General features: G+C 43.0%; 1 protein-coding gene across 1 annotated transcript in view; it reads left to right on the top strand.

The window, feature by feature from the left end:
- Positions 1 to 19,753, top strand: part of LOC126187747 (UDP-glycosyltransferase UGT5-like) — a 73,437-nt gene extending 53,684 nt beyond the window's left edge. Inside the window, exons 4-5 of the mRNA XM_049928999.1 lie at positions 13,417 to 13,636; positions 19,444 to 19,753. Of these exons, the coding sequence (XP_049784956.1) occupies positions 13,417 to 13,636; positions 19,444 to 19,753 (530 nt within the window). The remainder of the gene's footprint in view (positions 1 to 13,416; positions 13,637 to 19,443) is intronic.
- Positions 19,754 to 23,563: the final 3,810 nt, after the last annotated feature.

Raw genomic sequence — 23,563 nt, 5'->3', positions numbered from 1 at the left:
ACCGCCTCTTGAACCAGACCACGACGCAATAAGTAAGCAGCGGTAGCCATTACACCTTTTATATGGTACTTTTTTATTTACACTTGTACAAAGATGTGGAAAACATTGACAAGAAGGAACAGTGTGACAGGAGATTAGTTAAGTCATCAAGGAATAACAACCATGCTACGATACGTGAGGAAAGTGCAGGGGGTGAAGACCGCGGAGGAAGGCAGAGATCGGAATGCTCATATATACAATAAACTGTTGAAGGCATAGCGTGCAAGTGGTACTCCAGGAATGAAGAGCTTGGCAGAGGGGGTCAGTTCGTGGAGAACCGCATCAAACCGGTCATAAGAGTCATGAATTAAAAAATAGAACACTAAATTCTCTTCCCTTCTCTGCGGCCGCAGTGGACAGCTCAAAAAGAGGAAAGAAGCCGTAATAAGGAGAAGAAATGGACAAGGAAACTATAGTCTAGTGGAAGCTTGATATGTGTTCGAAAGTAACATATTTTAGACGACGAATACTTGTTTCGGGATAAACTGAATGTGGACGAAGATTATTGTTAATTTCTACTGGACTATTAGCTCCAGAAATATGCAGAGTAAGACTCTGTAACGCGGAAAACAATTACGTCATCCGAGAAGTTACCCGATACCATGATAAGAGGGCTATTCGGAACGTAAGGAACGATAGGTCGCGAAATGGAAACCACAGTGAAAACCAAAACTGTTTTATTTGCTACAGTTAGCTACAACTTCCAGATACTTATCTCCATAGTCGCCGATCCGACTTAGACGTTTGTTGTAGCGTTGTAGCACCTTTTCAGTACCCTCATTACAGAAAGCCGCTGCCAGTGCTTTCCGCCAATTCTCTACGCAAGAGTTTCCCAACAAAATTTTCTCGAGTACCCCCTCATCGAGCATGATTGGTACCTTGTCATATGACAGTTTCAAGTAGCCAAAAAGCCAAATTAAGAGTCTTTTTATACGTTTTCTATTTTTGGTACTTAGAAAAAAACATTAACATATTCATTATTGAAAACATATTGAGCAGCCAAAACGAAAAATATGTTATCATACGAAATATATTTAATATATTTTTTATTCTAGTAGCACCTTGCGGACCCCTCTAGCACAGCTCGCAGACCCCTGAGGGGTCAGCGGACCACCTGTTGGGAACCGCTGTTCTACGCTGGCCTAGAGCTCGTTGTCTGTGCCAAAATGTATCTTCATAAGCAGCGGTTCACGCGAGCAGAGATGAAACTCAGAGGGAGGGAACTACTGGCTGTATTGTGGGTAATCAAACATTTCCAATTCAAAACGATGCAGGAGCATCTTCATTGCTCCTGCAGAATGCGGCTGAGAATTGTCTTGAAAAAGAAAACGCACGACAGTTATGTAATGTTGGCTGCATAGCTTCAGGCGAAATTTCTCACCAGGTCCTCATACTTGGCGGGAGACACTATTGTTCTAGGTATCTTTATGTGCTCCCTGTGTGTTCAGATCTAAATAGAAGAACGACGTAACGCTATTGATGGGCATACCAGAGACACTGCCCAACACAACTGTGCAAAACTTCTTCGCATTTTCACTGGGGTATCCATTTCGCGACCGATCGTTTCTTACTTTCCGAATAACCCTCGTATTTCATGTCATTACTGAATCGGTTTCTGTCTAGAAACTATACTTTCTGGCACGTAAACGTTATCACTGCCAGCACAATCTCTCATAGAGAGGTCTCTATGACATTCCTTTCCGACAGCGCCGTGCAAGCAGTTATAATTTTGTTGTTAATTTTCACCACTGTTATATGCAGATTACACTCTTTTAACAGATGGAATATTTCGTTTGTACCGGCTGAGGTAATATTTCCTTCTGAAGTCCAAATCACAGTTTTAGTTCGTATTCTGCAATTAAAGCACTGATGTCTTCTTTGGACCATGCTGGCATATCCTTCCTTCTTTCACATCAAAACCACTCCGGCTCTTCACCTCTCAAGAGCACGCTTGTGAGCGAATGCTTCGGCTTCTACCGGCCGCATTCATGTAACACTGCATGCACCGTGAGGTACGGGTATAGAGGTCATCTTCCCAGCTATGGTTATCTAGAAAATTTTATCATATTCGACGTTCCCTAGCCTCCTCTTACTTTATTACGGGCTGTTCTCCACCAGCAACACACTCTTATGTTAAGCTTCATGATTAGCCGCTATAAAAATCCGATGTTCGACCGCGACCCGGAGTCGAAGGTCTCACGGTAAACTCTTTGTGCTATGTCTGGCAGAAGACATGTACCTACACACATCGAATACCATGAGTCCCAAGAGTAACACGCCTTTGATCAAGCTCTAGTGCAGTGCGTTGGCGTCGTCCGTCTCACCCACCCTGGGATCAAAGGTCCAGGTGAATGGGCAGTGCCAGGTGCCATGACATTTCATTGCTGAGAGTGACCTGGCCAGCCCAGCAGAGTAAGAGTGATACGATTAGTGGTGCCTAAGACACTGAAGACCATCAAAGTCCAACAGATCAGCATGAAGAGATGAGAACAGTCAAGACATTTTGACAAATTAAATAAAAGGTCTCTTGTGATGGCACAAAATTGTGTCCTCGAGTAGTGAAAGAAGCGGTGTAAGCGCGTAGGATAAGCCAGTCATATTACCAAATACACCTGAGGCGAACAAAAGGGAGATGCAAGAGTTCATTGAGAACTTGAACGCCGCATTTGAAATAGTAAAAAGCGAGAATGAGACGTTCTTATTCCGGTATGTCAAATCCAAAACAACTGGGGATGGCGGTAAGAGATACGACGAGTTACTGGCCTGAGATATGAATCATTTTAGAGAAGAATTATTCTGTCAAGAGAACGATTGAATTTTATGCGTGTAGGTTATTTCAAGCCTGACTACACTCAGAGAAATCAATATCCTTCTCCTTAAATAGGACACATGAGGTACCCAGATCGTTCAGAGTTGCCATAGCTGTAGTATACAGAGAAGTTGCAGCATTACAAAATTGTAGCGAAATGCAGGAAGATCTGCAGCGGATAGGCACTTGGTGCAGGGAGTGGCAACTGACCCTTAACATAGACAAATGTAATGTATTGAGAATGCATAGAAAGAAGGATCCTTTATTGTATGATTATATGATAGCGGAACAAACACTGGTAGCAGTTACTTCTGTAAAATATCTGGGAGTATGCGTGCGGAACGATTTGAAGTGGAATGATCATATAAAATTAATTGTTGGTAAGGCGGGTACCAGGGTGAGATTCATTGGGAGAGTCCTTAGAAAATGTGTCCATCAACAAAGGAGGTAGCTTACAAAACACTCGTTCGACCTATACTTGAGTATTGCGCATCAGTGTGGGATCCGTACCAGATCGGGTTGACGGAGGAGATAGAGAACATCCAAAGAAGAGCGGCGCGTTTCGTCACAGGGTTATTTGGTAACCGTGCTAGCGTTACGGAGATGTTTAACAAACTCAAGTGGCAGACTCTGCAAGAGAGGCGCTCTGCATCGCGGTGTAGCTTGCTCGCCAGGTTTCGAGAGGGTGCGTTTCTGGATGAGGTATCGAATATATTGCTTCCCCCTACTTATACCTCCCGAGGAGATCACGAATGTAAAATTAGAGAGATTAGAGCGCGCACGGAGGCTTTCAGACAGTCGTTCTTCCCGCGAACCCTACGCGACTGGAACAGGAAAGGGAGGTAATGACCGTGGCACGTAAAGTGCCCTCCGCCACACACCGTTGGGTGGCTTGCGGAGTATAAATGTAGATGTAGATGTAGATGTAGATGAAAGAAAGCAGTTAAAAGGTGCAGTGGAGTTAGTTCAAGCACTACGTTATGCTTGTTTCATTCAGAGAATGGCAAATGAGAAAATACAGCGTACTACGGACCATGTTCACGTGTGTTAAACATCTAGAGGCTGTGGATCCCCATAAATACAAAATTTTAAGAATACAGAACATGGTGCACAGTAGAGGCGAACACAGTAGCGTAAGCGATTCAGCTGAAATAACACAAGAGGAGGTGACCTTTATAATATCCACGGGAGAAAAAATGAAGTTTCTAGGGCAACATCATTGGCAGTGTAATAATAATAGTAATAAACAAGGGATACGGAATGCTACATTTGTGGTAATCTGGACCATGTAGCCAAAGACTGTAACAGACACTGAAAGACTACCAAGATGAGATGGGTGTAGACACCAAACTGGGCAAAAAGAGCGAGTAAGTTAAAAGATTTTTGTTACCATCGTGATGAGTCAGAGCATACACATGCAATCCGTACCAAAATAACAGCCTATAAGAGGTATGGACATAATGCAAAGGACTATAGAACTAAATGTTTTCTATGTGTTTCTTGTGGATATTCATCGGAATTTCACTGAGGCTTTTTGCAGATGATGCTGTGGTGTATCGAGAGGTTGTAACAATGGAAATTTGTACTGAAACGCAGGAGGATCTGCAGCGAATTGACGCATGGTGCAGGGAATGGCAATTGAATCTCAATGTAGACAAGTGTAATGTGCTGCGAATACATAGAAAGATTGATCCCTTATCATTTAGCTACAAAATAGCAGGTCAGCAACTGGTAGCAGTTAATTCCATAAATTATCTGGGAGTACGCATTAGGACTGATTTAAAATGCAATGATCATATAAAGTTGATCGTCGGTAAAGCAGATGCCAGACTGAGATTCATTGGAAGAATCCTAAGGAAATGCAATCCGAAAACAAAGGAAGTAGGTTACAGTACGCTTGTTCGCCCACTGCTTGAATACTGCTCAGCAGTGTGGGATCCGTACCAGATAGGGTTGATAGGAGAGATAGAAAACATCCAACGGAGAACAGCGCGCTTCGTTTCAGGATCATTTAGTAATCGCGAAAGCGTTACGGAGCTGATAGATAAACTCTTGTGGAAGACTCTGCAGGAGAGACGCTCAGTAGCTCGGTACGGGCTTCTGATAAAGTTTCGAGAACATACCTTCACGAAGAGTCAAGCAGTATATTGCTCCCTCCTACGTATATCTCGCGAAGAGACCATGAGGATAAAATCAGAGAGAGTAGAGCCCACACAGAAGCATACAGACAATCCTTTCCACGAACAATACGAGACTGGAATAGAAGGGAGAACCGATAGAGGTACTCAGGCTACCCTCCGCCACACACCGTCAGGTGGCTTGCGGATGTAGATGTAGATGTAGATGTATCAGTGTATGAAAAAGCTCAGAGGACGACAAAGACACAAGATGGAAAACAAAGCCGGTGGTCTGCATAGCAGCCAAGCATCACCATCGTCAAATGGCCTAAATTGGGGTTGTAAGCAGCGAGGCAGGAAAGACATCATGATGGACGGTCATGTGCGTACAACGGTCGAACTGATCGCTGGAACAGTTAAAGTTACCTGTAAAAAACCAATTACGTACGTCACTTTCCAACAGGGACATTTAAACAAAACATTGCTGGTGCACATTTAACCAGATGTCACTATGAGTGCATGTTCCCCATGTTATTGTGTGTTTCCCATGATTAATGAGTTGGAGAAAATGAGTTATAGCATGGAAACAAACCGTTTCCAGACCCATGTTGACATAAAAATTTATTCGTCTACATGTGGGAAAAGTCCCGCAGTTTGTGCTGTGCATTTTTGTTTCACCCTGTATATATGCGATCTGTATTTCTTACAATTCTTTTGACAGTTTTCCCCTTCCGTTGCCCTCCTGGCCTTGTTAAATCATGCATTAGGGATTTGGTTTCCTCCAACAGCTGTACGTTATCTGTAGCCACACTAATTAATACATTACATGCCACATTCCTAATGCTTAGTTACTAAAACCTATCTTTACAATGCAGTACTGCCCTCAGTCCTACCTGTTGCACAGGGTGAAATTTCGCGTTTGCTGTCCTGAGATGCACATATGTTAACAACTTCCAGGTTGTACTAGTTATGCCGACTTCCCCTTCATGATAATAATGTATTCCTACGGATGTCTTTGTCGTGATGAGAATGTCCTCAGAGCATTCGACAACTGTAGGTTCGCCACACCTCGGTGATAATTTGGTTATTCGCATACCATTCCGTTTAGTATCGTCAGATGCATTTGTGTTCCAATCAAATGTGACGTCTTCCACCTTAGGCAATACATGTAACTGTTCATTAGCCGTTAGCTATGTCCATAAACTTCTGTTTGACAAAATTATTTTCTTCACAAAATTACCAGTTATGTGAGTGTCTTTCAAAAACCTCATTTCACACTGCTATTCATCACACATTGAGATTAACACAGACGTTTGTTTACAAAAATGGTTCAAATGGCTCTGAGCACTATGGGACTTAACATCGCAGGTCATCAGTCCCCTAGAACTTAGAGCTACTTAAACCTAACTAACCTAAGGACATCACACACATCTATGCCCGAGACAGGATTCGAACCTGCGACCGTAGCGGTCGTGAGGTTCCAAACTGAAGCGAATAGAACCGCTCGGCCACACAGGCCGGCGTTCGTTTACATATACTCCTTTGTTTATCCAGAGGCAGCTGGTCCGTGTCTCAAATAGTTGCTGTTGAGAATTTCGGTTAATAACAGGAAAAAGTCACTGATTAATACTTATTTCCTTATAGGCCAAGGGTCCAGCCGTTAATGAGGTAGGCCAACTATCCAGTGAATCATTAGTTCGCAGAATGGATGACAGTAAGAACACACGTTTCTGATAGAAATAGTAATTCAGGTGTAATATGAGTTAACGTCCTGAGAGGGGCTGAATCTATAGGATATTAGGAGTAGCTGATCGGACACCTCACATCACAATGTGTTTAACTTTCTACTTAGGCAGACCGTTCCTGCCAAAATCAACTCTTTGTCGCCAGTCGCGAACTCAAAGTAACCAAGGTGGTTTTGCTCCCTCTTATCTCCGCTATAAAGTCTGATTAGAATAACTACAACAGCACAAAATACTCAAACTGTCCCCACGTGGGTCTCACCGACCCTGTACTGGTGCACTGGACCTGTTCCATAACTGTACAACTCTCCGCGTACAACGTCCCTTCACTTGCTTCTCCAAAAGGCACTACAAAAAAAATTATTCACCATTACTGATATAAGACTTTATGAAAATATAGGATACTGAAGAGGTTTATTTGTGGCAGAGGGTGTTCCTTTGTACATCATTGAGGAAAACCCTGCTACACCGCCTAGTAGGCTATAATAGGCTATAATCTACATCTACACCTACGATATTACTTTGCTATTCACAATTAAGTGCCTGGCTGAGGGTTCAATGAACCACCTTCAAGCCGTCTCTCTACCGTGGGACTCTCGAATGGCTCGCGGGAAAAACGAGCAATTAATTTTTTCTCTGCGAGCCCTGATTTCTCTTACTTTATAGTGATGATCATTTTGTCCTATGTAGGTAGGTACCAACAGAATGTTTTCGGAATCGGAGGAGAAAACCGGTGATTGAAATTTCATGAGAAGAAAAAACGCCTTTGTTTTAATGATTGTCACTCCAATTCACGTATCATGTCTGTGGCACTAACTCCCCTGTTTCGCGATAGTACAAAACGAGCCGCCCTTCTTTGAACTTTTTCGATGTCATCCGCCAGTCCCACCTGATGCGGATCCCACACCGCATAGCAATACTCCAGAACAGAGCGGTCAAGTGTGGTGTAAGCGGTCTGTTTAGTAGATCTGTTGCATATTCTACGTGTTCTGCCAATTCATCGCTGTCTTTGGTTTGCTCTACCATAACATTATCTAAGTGATCGTTCCAATTTAGGTTACTTGTCATTGTGATCCCTAACTATTTACTTGAATTTACAGCCTTCAGATCTGTGTGACTTGTCGTGTAATCTAAATTTAGTGGATTTGTTTTAGTACTCATGTGAATAGCTTCACACTTTGCTTTATTCATGGTCAATTGCCACTTTTCGCACCACACAGATAGATAATCTAAATCATTTTGCAATTCATTTTGGTCATCTGATGAGTTTACAAGACTGTAAATGACAGCACCATCTGCAAATGATCTAAGACGGCTACTCAGATTGTCTCCTATATCGTTAATGTAGATTAGGAACAATAGAGGGCCTATAACACTTTCTTGAGGAACACCGGGTATTACTTCAGTTTTACTCGATGACTTTCCGTCTATTACTACGAACTATGACTTTTCTGACAGGAAATCACGAATCCAGTCGCACAACTGAGGCGATACTCCGTAGGCACGCAATTTGGTTACAAGACGCCAGTGAGGAACGGTGTCGAAAGCCTTCTGGAAATCTAAAAATATGGAATCAATTTGAAATCCCCTGTCGATAGCACTCATTACTTTATGTACATAGAGAGCTGGTTGTGTTTCACAATCACAGACACGTGACACCAAGATGCTGAAAAACACATCTACCGACAGGCGACATAGTTTATTTCGTGTTTTTGATGCTGTGTAGCAGCTGTTCCTCAAATGAATGAGTATGTGTGATACTTAGTAGAGTTTTGCATACAGAGGTAAGGCACTGAAAGATGATTTTATGAAGTGTTGATACCACTCTACAATGTGTGTATCTGATGGATTTGCCGCCCACCTTGTTTATGTAGTGTATGTTTCGGCAACAATGAAACTGAGTGTAGGTGATCTGAACATCTGGTGCTTTTCCCTTCCATTCGGATAACCGACAAATCTGCGGATTTTTTTATAGGCTAGAGAGTACATGATATGTATGTACTATAGCTATAGTTAACTAATGGAATAATACACAACAAGATTGTGACCATGTATGATATCAAGTACCCATAAGTCAGCAGATACTGATAGAAAAGATCTGTTACAATCAATGAATGAAATTTTCAGTAGTTATTACAGTGTTTCATCATAAGTACTTATATGTAGGATGATTGGAGTGTTGTGTAAACTGTAAATTATTAGATATTTGACAGTGACAAAAGTAATGTAGGTATTTATGAAAAGCTTCAGCACAATTCTTCCAAAACCGTGGTAATATTTTGGAACTAGGCTTTGCCTATACCACTGCCCTGTCTACAAATCGAGAATCATTGTGCACAGGTTGCTTGTTTGCTTTGCTCAGAATATGTTCGATCACCATCTAATATATTTAGTATGTATGTGGTATGTGCGAAGTCAAATCGACTAAGGGCTCATCCACAAGTCTTGAATCTATTTCGAGAAGAGTGGAAACATGTTTTGTCTGCACTGTACTGGAACATTAGAGTTGATGTTGTTGTTGTTGTGGTCTTCAGTCCTGAGACTGGTTTGATGCAGCTCTCCATGCTACTCTATCCTGTGCAAGCGTCTTCATCTCCCAGTACATACTGCAACCTACACCCTTCGGAATCTGCTTAGTGTATTCATCTCTTGGTCTCCCCCTACGATTTTTACCCTCCACGCTGCCCTCCAATACTAAATTGGTGATCCCTTGATGCCTCAGAACATGTCCTACCAACCGATCCCTTCGTCTGGTCAAGTTGTGCCACAATCTTCTCTTCTCCCCAATCCTATTCAATACTTCCTCATTAGTTATGTGTTCAACCCATCTAATCTTCAGCATTCTTCTGTAGCACCACATTTCGAAAGCTTCTATTCTCTTCTTGTCCAAACTATTTACCGTCCATGTTTCACTTCCATACATGGCTACACTCCATACAAATACTTTCAGAAATGACTTCCTGACATTTAAATCTATACTCGATGTTAACAAATTTCTCTTCTTCAGAAACGCTTTCCTTCCCATTACCAATGGACATTTTATATCCTCTCTACTTCGACCATTATGAGTTATTTTGCTCCCCAAACAGCAAAACTCCTTTACTACTTTAAGTGTCTCATTTCCTAATCTAATCCCCTCCGCATCACCCGACTTAATCCGACTACATTCCACTATCCTCGTTTTGCTTTTGTTGGTGTTCATCTTATATCCTACCTTCAAGGCACAATCCATTCCGTTCAACTGCTCATCGAAGTCCATTGCTGTCTCTGACAGAATTACAATGTCATCGGCGAACCTCAAAGTTTTTATTTCTTCTCCAAGGATTTTAATACCTACTGTGAATTTTTCTTTTGTTTCCTTTACAGCTTGCTCAATATACAGATTGAATAACATCGGGGAGAGGCTACAACCCTGTCTTACTCCCTTCCCAACCACTGCTTCCCTTTCATGTCCCTCGACTCTTATAACTGCCATCTGGTTTCTGTACAAATTGTAAATAGCCTTTCGCTCCCTGTATTTTACCCCTGCCACCTTTAGAATTTGAAAGAGAGTATTCCAGTCAACATTGTCAAAAGCTGTCTCTGAGTCTACAAATGCTAGAAACGTAGGTTTGCCTTTCCTTAATCTTTCTTCTAAGATAAGTCGTAAGGCCAGTATTGCCTCACGTGTTCCAGTATTTCTACGGAATCCAAACTGATCTTCCCCGAGGTCGGCTTCTACTAGTTTTTCCGTTCGTCTGTAAAGAATTCGTCTTAGTATTTTGCGGCTGTGGCTTATTAAACTGATTGTTCGGTAATTTTCACATCTGTCAACACCTGCTTTCTTTGGGATTGGAATTATTATATTCTTCTTGAAGTCTGAGGGTATTTCGCCTGTTTTCTACATCTCGCTCACCAGATAGTAGAGTTTTGTTAGGACTGGCTCTCCCAAGGCCGTCAGTAGTTCCAATGGAATGTTGTCTACTCCAGGGGCCTTGTTTCGACTCAGGTCTTTCAGTGATCTGTCAAAGTCTTCACGCAGTATCGTATCTCCCATTTCATCTTCATCTACAACCTCTTCCATTTCCATAATATTTTCCTCAAGTACATCGCCCTTGTATAGACCCTCTATATACTCCTTCCACCTTTCTGCTTTCCCTTCTTTGCTTAGAACTGGGTTTCCATCTGAGCTCTTGATGTTCATACAAGTGGTTCTCTTATCTCCAAATGCCTCTTTAATTTTCCTGTAGGCAGTATCTATCTTACCCCTAGTGAGATAAGCCTCTACATCCTTACATTTGTCCTCTAGCCATCCCTGCTTAGCCATTCTGCACTTCCTGTCGATCTCATTTTTGAGACGTTTGTATTCCTTTTTGCCTGCTTCATTTTCTGCATTTTATATAATCTCTTTTCATCAATTAAATTCAATATTTCTTCCTTTACCCAAGGGTTTCTACTGGCCCTCGTCTTTTTACCTATTTGATCCTCTGCTGCCTTCACTACTTCATCCCTCAAAGCTACCCATTCTTCTTCTACTGTATTTCTTTCCCCCATTCCTGTCAATTGTTCCCTTATGCTCTCCCTGAAACTCAGTACAACCTCTCGTTCTTTCAGTTTAATCAGGTCCCATCTACTTAAATTCCCACCTTTTTGCAGTTTCTTCAGTTTTAATCTACAGGTCATAACCAATAGATTGCGGTCAGTGTCCACATCTGCCCCTGGAAATGTCTTAAAATTTAAAACCTGGTTCCTAAATCTCTGTCTTACCATTATATAATCTATCCGATACCTTTTAGTATCTCCAGGGTTCTTCCATGTATACAACCTTCTATCATGATTCTTAAACCAAGTGTTAGCTATAATTAAGTTGCGCTCTGTGCAAAATTCTACCAGGCGGCTTCCTCTTTCATTTCTTAGCCCCACTCCATATTCACCTACTACGTTTCCTTCTCTGCCTTTTCCTACACTCGAAGTCCAGTCACCCATGACTATTAAATTTTCGTCTCATTTCACTATCTGAATAATTTCTTTTATTTCATCATACATTTCTTCAATTTCTTCGTCATCTGCAGAGCTAGTTGGCATATAAACTTGTACTACTGTAGTAGGTGTGGGCTTCGTATCTATCTTGGCCACAATAATGCGTTCACTATGCTGTTTGTAGTAGCTTACCCGCATTCCTATTTTCCTATTGATTATTAAACCTACTCCTGCATTACCCCTATTTGACTTTGTGTTTATAACCCTGTAGTCACCTGACCAGAACTCTTGTTCCTCCTGCCACCGAACGTCACTAATTCCCAGTATATCTAAGTTTAACCTATCCATTTCCCTTTTTAAATTTTCTAACCTACCTGTCCGATTAAGGGATCTGACATTCCACGTTCCGATCCGTAAAACGCTAGTTTTCTTTCTCCTGATAACGACATCCTCTTGAGTAGTCCCCGTCCGGAGATCCGAATGGGGGACTATTTTACCTCCCGAATATTTTACCCAAGAGGACGCCATCATCATTTAATCATACAGTAAATCTGCATGCCCTCGGGAAAAATTACGGCCATAGTTTCCCCTTGCTTTCAGCCGTTCGCAGTACCAGCACAGCAAGGCCGTTTTGGTTATTGTTACAAGGCCAGATCAATCAATCATCCAGACTGTTTCCCCTGCAACTACTGAAAAGGCTGCTGCCCCTCTTCAGGAACCACACGTTTGTCTGGCCTCTCAACAGATACCCCTCCGTTGTGGTTGTACCTACGGTACGGCTATCTGTATCGCTCAGGCACGCAAGCCTCACCACCAACGGCAAGGTCCATGGTTCATGGGGGGAGTGCTTTCTCAAAAAGCCCAACGCTATAATGACGAAAGAATTTCCTACATTATACAGTCAGTTGCACAAGAAAGTGTACACCGTAATTTTAAATGTAACGTCCGCAGCGAGATTCCTGGTAGCTGTCTCGAATCTGTACTCAATGTGCTTTTGCACAGTGTGTAGATACACAGTGTGAGACTTGAATGTTTTGTCTTGTCGGTTTCAGTTTTGGGTATTTACACTTATTTACAGCCAGTTTAAACGATAAAAAGGTGAAATATTCATCACAAATGACTCCTGAGGTCCGTTAAGTAGGTATTTGGTTCAAACGAGGCATAGTTGGTGAAGAGGATAATGACCTGAAACATCGCAGCCGTCTCTGTACAGCGTGGAAACAAAGGGGATGTCGACTATGGATTGGCCTGCAGTGTCTCCAGATGCAAATCCGATCGGAATCTTTGATCGTATATTAAGATGAAGCTTAAAAATATTCAGTGTATACTTTGAAGCAGCTGTCATATGAAATCAGGACGATACGAAGATCGATATCGAGAGAATATGCGGAAATTCTTCATGCCAAAAAGGTGCTAAGCAATGATTGATAATGGTGGCGATTGGATTAACTGTTAGGTAATTGCGCAGTTAGTAATAACATGTATTCTAATGTTGACATATTTTTATAATAGTGTCTTTTTTCGTACAGATAACGGCGTACACTTTCTAGTGGAAGTGACTGTACGGCTATCGTCTTTTGGATGAACAACTCTTGTTGTCGAGAGATGTTGTAGAGACGGTGTGATGGAATAAGGCAACACCGTACCACGGCTGCAGTTTACATCAGGCAACACAGTAGAACGACTGCGGTGTACCAGCTGTGTACTGCCGAGCATGACGGCTACAGGCCTTGCTCCCCCTGTGTTGCAGCCCACAAGAACGTGCGGGCGTTCATCACGCACGGCGGGCTGCTCAGCACGCAGGAGGCGACGGCCAGGGGCGTCCCGCTGGTGGGAATCCCCGTGTTCGGCGACCAGTCGCTCAACATGGCGCAGGCGCAGCGGCAGGGCTACGCGGTCACGCTCGCCATCAGCAACATCACCGAGGCATCGCTGCAGTGGGCGCTGAACGAGGTGCTCAGCGTCCCCAGGTAACCGGCGCTCTTTAAGCAAGCTGAGCCTCGCAGTATGGCGAGCACTGATTTGGCACATAAATGTGACTATTGTGTTTGGAACACACTGAACCACATCTTTCATTGTTTGACGTTTGCGCCAGTCTGGAGATGTTTTCTTCCTGCAACTACCTACGAAAAATAGCTGTGTGCCTAGAGATTAGTGTTGCTATATGTTTACACTCCCCAAGCCAGCTTATGGCATGGGAAGGAGCGCGAAAGCTATCTATAGTCTCTGCTCAGTGGGACTATTTCACGCTCCCGCTAATAACATAGCCTCTCTGACGAAAAAAAGTGAAGCTCCCAAAAGACAAGGTTGAATGGCGATGTAACTTTGTTCACGTACATATCATAGGAGACTGTGTAAATGATTAGAGCTGCAATTTTCTGTCGCAGGTAGGACAGACACCAGAGTGCATTAGTGTTGTTACCAGGACTGGTTTGGTATACAGGAGGCATGAACGTCGCTATATGGTGAGTAATGACTATGAAGGAGTGAAACTGCAATGGAATTCTAAAACCGTCAAAGCTGCACATACACATTTCTTTAATAGAATGAGACTTCCACTCTGCAGCGGAGTGTGCGCTGATATGAAACTTCCTGGCAGATTAAAACTGTGTGCCGGGCCGAGATTCGAACTAAAGTAAAGCTGTGAGGACGGGGCGTGAGTGTGCTTGGGTAGCTCAGTTGGTACAGCACTTGCCTGCGAAAGGCATAAAGGTACAGAGTTCGAGTCTCGGCCTGGCACACAGTTTTAATCTGCTAGGAAGTTTCATATCAGCGCACACTCCGCTGCAGAGTGAAAATCTCATTCCGGAAACATCCCCCAGGCTGTGGCTAAGCCATGTCTCCGCAATATCCGTTCTTTCAGGAGTGCTAGTTCTGCAATGTTCGCAGGAGAGCTTCTGTAAAGTTTGCATAGCAGGAGACGAGGTACTGGCAGAAGTAAAGCTGTGAGGATGGGACCGGAGTCGTGCTTGGGTAGCTCAGGTGGTAGAGCACTTGCGGCGAAAGGTAAAGGTCCCGAGTTCGAGTCTCGGCCGGCACACAGTTTTAATCTGCCAGGAAGTTTCATTTCTTTAATGACGATCAGTTTCAGACTTTAATCCATTATCAAACCACGCTGTAGAACAGACTGTACCACCTTACAATTTACATATGCAATATATAAGGCCAATCGAAGTACAACCGCATTTGACAAGGTGATTACATACGGCATTAGTCCAGGAATTCCGCCCTGTTGAGGTTGTTTGTTTTATTTTGCAAAATTGCGAAATAACGATTACTTATAACCCATAATGGCACACTCTCTTCAGTGACTCCACCTGAGTTTACCTAACGATGTTCAGTACTCACGCAAATTTATTTCCTGTACGCAGCTCTGTACTGCCGTATGCAAGTAGTATCCTGAACTTATCTACTTGTGCAACCAATATGGCCACGCTAGATACCTTATGGTAGGATGTATGTGATGTGTAATCATCTTGTCGAACTTATTTGCACTTTTATTAACCTTATGTATCGTATACGTTACCTGTAACGCAGTACACTCTTTTCTGGAGGATGACCTGATAATGGGAAGGAATCCGAAAGTGGAAGTCAGTTACACAAAAAATCTAACTTCTGTCCAATTTTCACGGTTTTATAATATCACTGAACCATAATAAGTTGCAGTCTATTGCCATCCAGCATGCTGGAACTGAGTAACAGATTTTGAAAGGGCTCTCGTTGTATGCCTCCATTTATCTGGCACCTCAGAGAGTGCATTAGCTAGATTAATTAAGTAATTAATTAATTTGTTTATTTTTGAGGGAGGAGGCATTCATATGTGGCAGTGGTCTGTTGTTGGACTGCATTGGGAACATGGGGGCTGGCATACTCGTTGTCAAGTTACTGGTCGGCGACGACAGAACACCACAAGGGAGAACAGTCGTATTGTGCACACAACACGAACAGCTGTGTTTGTACCGGTGACATAACGAGGAAGCACGGACTGCCAGTGAATAGCTTCTGTATGTCAATCCTTTTAGCAGGAGGTCTCTGGGACGACGGCCGTTTACTATCGTGACAAAAAATAAAAACACCTACAGCTGTCCTTATGATTTTATTTTATTTTGTCGCTACCAGTTTCAACGCTTCATTGAGTCATGTTCAGGCTCTTTATGATGTGCTACAGGTTGATATGATCCCATGCATAACCCATCAGCAGACAGCATTACTGGATACGCAGTTGATAGGTGCAGTGCTGACACATTATCTATGTATCCAGTAATGCTGGCTACTTATGGGTTATGCATGGGGATCATATGAACCTGTACCGCATCAAAAAGAGCCTGAAGATGACACAATGAAGCGTTGAAACTGGTAGCGACAAAATAAAATCATAAGGACGGCTGTAGGTGTTTTTATTTTTTGTCACGCCAGAGGATAGTGCCGCATTGTGTTCGTTTATGAACCAAGGGACTGCACTATCGTGCATGTCCACTGTTGGTGACTATGGTGGCAATGTGAGGGGGTCTCACTCTTCCAATGACTTTGGAGAGGCACAGCTGTGTTGCTCCTGGCGTCGTGGTGTGGGAAACCACTGGGTATGACCACAGCCCAAGCCTGGTAGTGACTGCGAGAACTCCGACGGCACAGTTTTATGTTACCAACATCCTGTGTGCTCAGCTGTTTCCTCTAATCTGACTGTACGGTGGTGTCATTTCTCAGCAGAATAATGCTCGTTCATACACGCCACGTGACGCCCTGAACTGTGTGCCAGGTGTTGAGATACTCCATACCCAGCAAGACCCCACATCTGTTCCCTGATAGAACATACACTCCTGGAAATGGAAAAAAGAACACATTGACACCGGTGTGTCAGACCCACCATACTTGCTCCGGACACTGCGAGAGGGCTGTACAAACAATGATCACACGCACGGCACAGCGGACACACCAGGAACCGCGGTGTTGGCCGTCGAATGGCGCTAGCTGCGCAGCATTTGTGCACTGCCGCCGTCAGTGTCAGCCAGTTTGCCGTGGCATACGGAGCTCCATCGCAGTCTTTAACACTGGTAGCATGCCGCGACAGCGTGGACGTGAACCGTATGTGCAGTTGACGGACTTTGAGCGAGGGCGTATAGTGGGCATGCGGGAGGCCGGGTGGACGTACCGCCGAATTGCTCAACACGTGGGGCGTGAGGTCTCCACAGTACATCGATGTTGTCGCCAGTGGTCGGCGGAAGGTGCACGTGCCCGTCGACCTGGGACCGGACCGGACCGCAGCGACGCACGGATGCACGCCAAGACCGTAGGATCCTACGCAGTGCCGTAGGGGACCGCACCGCCACTTCCCAGCAAATTAGGGACACTGTTGCTCCTGGGGTATCGACGAGGACCATTCGCAACCGTCTCCATGAAGCTGGGCTACGGTCCCGCACACCGTTAGGCCGTCTTCCGCTCACGCCCCAACATCGTGCAGCCCGCCTCCAGTGGTGTCGCGACAGGCGTGAATGGAGGGACGAATGGAGACGTGTCGTCTTCAGCGATGAGAGTCGCTTCTGCCTTGGTGCCAATGATGGTCGTATGCGTGTTTGGCGCCGTGCAGGTGAGCGCCACAATCAGGACTGCATACGACCGAGGCACACAGGGCCAACACCCGGCATCATGGTGTGGGGAGCGTTCTCCTACACTGGCCGTACACCACTGGTGATCGTCGAGGGGACACTGAATAGTGCACAGTACATCCAAACCGTCATCGAACCCATCGTTCTACCATTCCTAGACCGGCAAGGGAACTTGCTGTTCCAACAGGACAATGCACGTCCGCATGTAACCCGTGCCACCCAACGTGCTCTAGAAGGTGTAAGTCAACTACCCTGGCCAGCAAGATCTCCGTATCTGTCCCCCATTGAGCATGTTTGGGACTGGATGAAGCGTCTTCTCACGCGGTCTGCACGTCCAGCACGAACGCTGGTCCAACTGAGGCGCCAGGTGGAAATGGCATGGCAAGCCGTTCCACAGGACTACATCCAGCATCTCTACGATCGTCTCCATGGGAGAATAGCAGCCTGCATTGCTGCGAAAGGTGGATATACACTGTACTAGTGCCGACATTGTGCATGCTCTGTTGCCTGTGTCTATGTGCTTGTGGTTCTGTCAGTGTGATCATGTGATGTATCTGACCCCAGGAATGTGTCAATAAAGGTTCCCCTTCCTGGGACAATGAATTCACGGTGTTCTTATTTCAATTTCCAGGAGTGTATGAGTGACTAACTTGGGCGTCAATTCCATCCCAATGCCAGTGCATAGGACAATGTGGATAAGATAAAATAGTTATGGGCTCAAGACAAGGTATAATGGCCCTATGACACCCTTCCCAAACCAATCACTGCATGGTTCCTGGCCAGAACGGGTGCAGTATCATACCGACAAACGAGGTCATACTGTCCAGTATTTTGTCAACATTACACTATTTTATAATCACTGAAGGAACACTGTATTTCCTCCGAACCTGTGAAATTTCCTTTCCTTTTCTTGTCCTTTCTGGGCGCTTCACTTTTTTTCTTTTCTTTTTGTCAGGCACTGCAAATTTCACAAATCCATAACTCCAATGGATATTGTTATCTTGTAGTCGTCTGTCGTCCAGAGTTGCAGGCCCAAAGCGTTGTACAATGAGTGAGATGCTTTTCAACTCTGGGTACTGCAAATGGAAGCATCTCAAATGTGATGTTCTCAAAAAAAAAAAAAAATAAATAATAAAGTTGAGGTATTAAATGAAGAATTATATAGTCGAATAGCTGAAGAAAGGCAATAGGAGTCTGTTACTAGAGGGGAGAGACTTGTGCTAACTCGCTGCTGCAATGAGCACTAGAGGGTGACAATGGTAATAAATAAGGAATACGATCTTCAAAAGAACTTATTGGGATATAGACTGTAGTGCCTATGCAGATAAGAAAAGAATACCGCAAGACAGGTTGCTTGGTTGCTTGGTTGATTTTGGGGAGGGGAGCCAACACGCAGGCATCAATCCTATCGGGTTAGGGAAGGATGGAGAGAAAAAAGTCGGCCGTGGCCTTTCGAAGGAACCATTCCGGAGCTTGCCTAAAGCGTTGTAGGGAAATCAAGGAAACCTTCGTAAGGATGGCCGGACTTGCGAACCGTCGTCCTCACGAATGGGAGTCTAGCGTGGTAACCACTGCGCCATCTCGCTCGGTCCAAGACAGGATAGATTAAGGGATACAGTGATACTAATCGAAACTTAGATAATATAAAAAATGCAGTCCAAAAATTTTGCAGAATATGAGCCATAAAAAATATATATGATATACCTGCCGTAAACGGAAGGGATGTATTTTGCCGCATCTAATAGAACACCTCGTGAAACAGAAAGTTCACCCTCTCAATGGTCATTCTTCTATATTTCATTCCTGACGCCCCTGACCGAGTTTCCTGGGCGGGTAGGGGAGAGGGTGATGAAGGAAGATAGACAGACGTGGGGAAAGTGGGTGGTCGGAGGGAAGAAGTTCCTCTTTCCGTACATATGTGCTCGCTGATTGAGCGTGGCGTGATAATCACTTCATAATGGCCACGGTACATACACATATATATTCGTACGTTCCCAATGTTGGCAGCATCCGGGCACAAAACACTCGTCGCCCAAAGTCGAAGTGACTTCATCCGATCCAGGACTAGAAACCTTTCGTTCAGGACGATGTGGACGAACTATATAAACCAGTATTGGCAACTGCAGTTCATTTGGACATCCATATTTGTGTAACTGTAGACCCTCGGTGTGCAGGTACCGAGAGAACGCCCAGAGCCTGTCGCGCATCTTCAACGATCGCCCCAGGAAGCCTCTGGACGAGGCGGTCTACTGGACAGAGTACGTCATTAGGCACCAGGGGGCGCCGCACCTCAGGTCCGCCGCGCTGGACCTCGCCTGGTACCAGTACTTCCTGCTAGATGTCGTCGCGGCGCTGCTCGCCGTGGTACTGCTGGTGCTCCTCATCACAGGGGCAGCGTTCAAAGCTGGACTGCGGCTACTGAAGGGGACTGACGGTGGATCCAAAGCTAAGAGGTCTAGCAGCAAGTCCACCAAGAGGGACTGACGGCTTTTTATTTATTTATCTGTTGTGTGTATATGATTTGTATATTTCCTAGTCAACCGAATAAAATGGGTTTATACAACTATGGACTTCCAACGACAGCGGTTTAACATTGGACAGAAAACCATATCCACTTATTGTTTATTCATCCACGGATTGTTTCACAATTAAAACAGCAACACCAGCTTATTACAGTCAGACATATTTCATCGTTAATATACATAGAGATTTTTTTGAAAAATATCATGATGCCTTCAGCTGCCATTCTCTTTATTTGACGTACTGTAACCTCCCCCTCACTTATCGACCTTAATGACAGTGAAAAATGAAACCGCGTGTACCTAATGGAAATTTGGGGAAAGCAATCGTCACCGCAGTTAATCTGTCGGTAAAGAGGGAGGAAAGGCTTACATCTTAATGAAAGGAAAAATGCTAATGAAACTGGTGGAAATTAATTTTGAAAAGGGGTAAAATTAATAAAGAAAGTAAATGTGCGGCCGTTAAGCTAACAATTAACTAGCGTTAATTAGATATTTGAGATTTGGGGGAAATTATGGTCGCCAGTCCTAAGGACAATTACTATAGTAACTGAAAAAGAAAGGTTATTACACATATAATTAGCACTAGAAGCGTGGCAACTGAAGGTTGACACGTGTAGTGTGAAAACTGAAAGTTTGTCAGAAGTAATAAATTTCACAACACTCTGACTTAATTTAGCAAAAGAATTAATAAAACGGGAAAATCGAAAGTTAATTTACTGACTGAAGTTAATAGTGAGCTTTCTTTCTGAAGCACATCGAAATTCAGTACAATACGGTTAGTCTTGGACTACCTCAACAATCATTTCAAAAGCTACTTGAAACTACACAATTTACAAATAACAGATTTAACTTTGAACTTGAATTAAATGATTCTGAACAATTAACAATAGCAAAATTTAGTACGTACCACGCTGAGCTGCAGTCACAGGTAAGCTAAAATACGGTAACAAAACTCGCACTCATAATTTGTGCTTGTGTAATCTAAATATTGTAGCCAGCTATGAATACTTTAACTGAACTTTGAAATTCAAGCAGTGAAACAGAATAATATTGCTTTAATGCTGGCGTTTGAATTTCAACGACACTCGGGTTCATTCCGGAAAAGGAAGGGACCCTGCTTGGTAATGCAATTGGGAAAATGAGCAACAAAGGTTCTTTCTACGTTGCTGTAATTTTGTGATTTGAACAGTTTTAAAAGCTGAGGTCTGCCATACAGTTCTAAAACTTTACGTGCGTCCAGTCTTCCTTGTCGGTTGATTGAAGGTTTGAAGCCGTCGATCGAGGAGGTGGCGACAGTCACTCATTGTCGGCCGTCGCTGTTGCAGAAGCTGGATGTTGGCGCGCCTTCTTCTCGACACGGTCACCAGATGAAACGGGCTCTTGATGTGCATCAGCTAATGCTTCCCATCAGCGACACCATGTCAGAAACTATCGTAGCAAGTCGAGCGCAATTACGTGCTGCCCAACCCCGAAAGTGCGGCAACTCGTGGGAGCGTCACACAACGCACCCGCTCCACTCGCTACTCCAGCCAGACTCTCTCTGCTCAGCCCGCGCTCCACGCGGCAGAGTTAACACTACCAAAGATCCTAAATACTCTGGTTCTCCACACGACCTATCGACGTATTCGTTCGATAGCATAGTTTTCCCTAGGCAAGACCCAGCGTAAAAATACAAATAATATTTACAAAACAACCAATTATACGTCGACATAAATGCATATATATGTATACAAACAGTAAGACAATTACAATATATAAAGAGACAGAAATGTCATATCTTGAGGTAACAAAACAAGGAAAAAAATTATAGTACAATAGATGGAAATAGGAGGATATGCATTTCCGGCGTTACAGTACGACTGTACAATTTCGGCCTTAGGCCATTTTCAAGTGTCTAAAACCGAAGCGTTATACGTTGGATACATTACCGAAGCTTGCGATTTTGATGTGGAAACAAGTCATACCTGTAGATATATTAGGCGCATTATAACTTACTTTATGGATGATTTTTTAGTAGTAAACTTTGCTATGAATGACGTTGCTCCTATGACTCCATGTTATGCTCATAAAATAAATCCGAGATGTTTCACGCTATTTTAGGAGCAGTTGCTGCAAAGTTCTTGTGTATGAAGCCCATGTGTTAGAGTACCTAACACTAGGAAAATTAGAATTATTTTACAGAAATTTGTTAATAAACCTGCATATGCTTTTCTTCTCAATTATGTTTACTTACCGTTCGTCATTGCTGTAAATATGGCTTTACTTAATTTCTTAAAAATAACTTATAAATATTTGTTCTTTTGTTTCTGGAGCACGTCATTTTGTGAGTAGTTGGTACAAAGATATTATGTATGGAATCTGTCACAGTACTCTAATGAATCACTACTGAAAACTGAGAGTCGAGTAAAAACTGCTTTATGGTCGGTTAATGTTTCGCAATACAGTCATACTTATTAATAGGTGTATGGATAATTTTACATTCTATGTTTCTGTAATGCTTCGTCGTAGAGCTGGTTGTCTAGGAATTTCCCATTTCGCAGATCATTTTCCTCCTTTAAAACTCTGTCTGACTGATCTTTCAGATGGACGTAAATTTCAATTTCTTCCATTACGTCCATCACTTTTCCTTCCTGTAACTTATATAATGAGAATGGAGTCTGAAGTGTCTGTTCAGATCACGTTTCGACAAATTTTGTGAAAGTTCATGGGAGGTGAACTAGTGAGCGAAAATGTAGTGAAAAACTGTTTGGAAACAGTGCACTGAACAGCAGCTGGTCCAGACACCAACCAGAGACACGAAACAGAACGAAAAATTTCGCAGATGACATGCTGCCAAAAAAAAAAAAAAAAGACGAGAAAGAGCACAAAATACCAGTGTATAATAATGAAGTACATTTAGCGATGCAATTTTAAGAAATAAAAATTTCATCCACAGAAGATGACACATAGGTGTCGAAACAAGTCTGGGTAAATAAAAAAAAAAATTCTGACTGTGTTTGCATAAAGTAATTTTTAAATATTATATAGTTATCTCTCACTTCTATTTTAGAAAGGCTTCTAGTAAACTTGAAACCTCTGAAAAACTGTTTTAAAAGCGTAAGTCCTAAAGTTTTTATAGAGTATTTTTGCAATGTAAATACAGAAGTAGACACAACCGTTCACACTAACATTAGTTTCTCTGTGAATATTGGAAATGTTTTCATTCAAAAAGCAAAGCATTTGGAGAATTCCAACCTTAGTATTATGGAATCTCTTGAAGTTGTGCAGTTAAAATAATTGGTAAAGTTAGACAGAGGAAGGAAGGCAAATTTTTGGTAGTGATACTGATAAACTGTTAGCCACTGCTCTTGATTGAAATTTGAAATCTGCTGTTGAGAAAAACTTCACTGAATTTATTTATTCTATAAATTCTTACTTAGTTAACAGATTTGATGATAGTTTAAAGTGCTTAATCTAATGTCTAAGAAGGAAATTAACATTTAATGACATGCACAAAGTTGTGATATGTGTCAAGCTGGATTGTGTGAATGAAGGTGAATTATATGAGAAATTGTGTAGTTGTAATGGTCAAATTAAATTTGTCGTCGTTTTATGGGCTCTTAGTCAGAATTTTAAAAAAGTTTTAACTACTTTGAAATCAAGAAATGTGATTTTTGAAAATTTGGGTAAGCTGGTGGGTTATGTTATGAGCACATTAGAAAGTAACGTAGACACTGAGAGCGTATTTTCTCTTATGAATAATAAGTGGACAGATGTAAGGAGTAGGACTACA

Source organism: Schistocerca cancellata, chromosome 5 (assembly GCF_023864275.1).
Source record: "Schistocerca cancellata isolate TAMUIC-IGC-003103 chromosome 5, iqSchCanc2.1, whole genome shotgun sequence".
In the NCBI taxonomy this organism is placed as follows: domain Eukaryota; kingdom Metazoa; phylum Arthropoda; class Insecta; order Orthoptera; family Acrididae; genus Schistocerca; species Schistocerca cancellata.
This window is presented reverse-complemented; position numbering and strand designations above follow the sequence as displayed.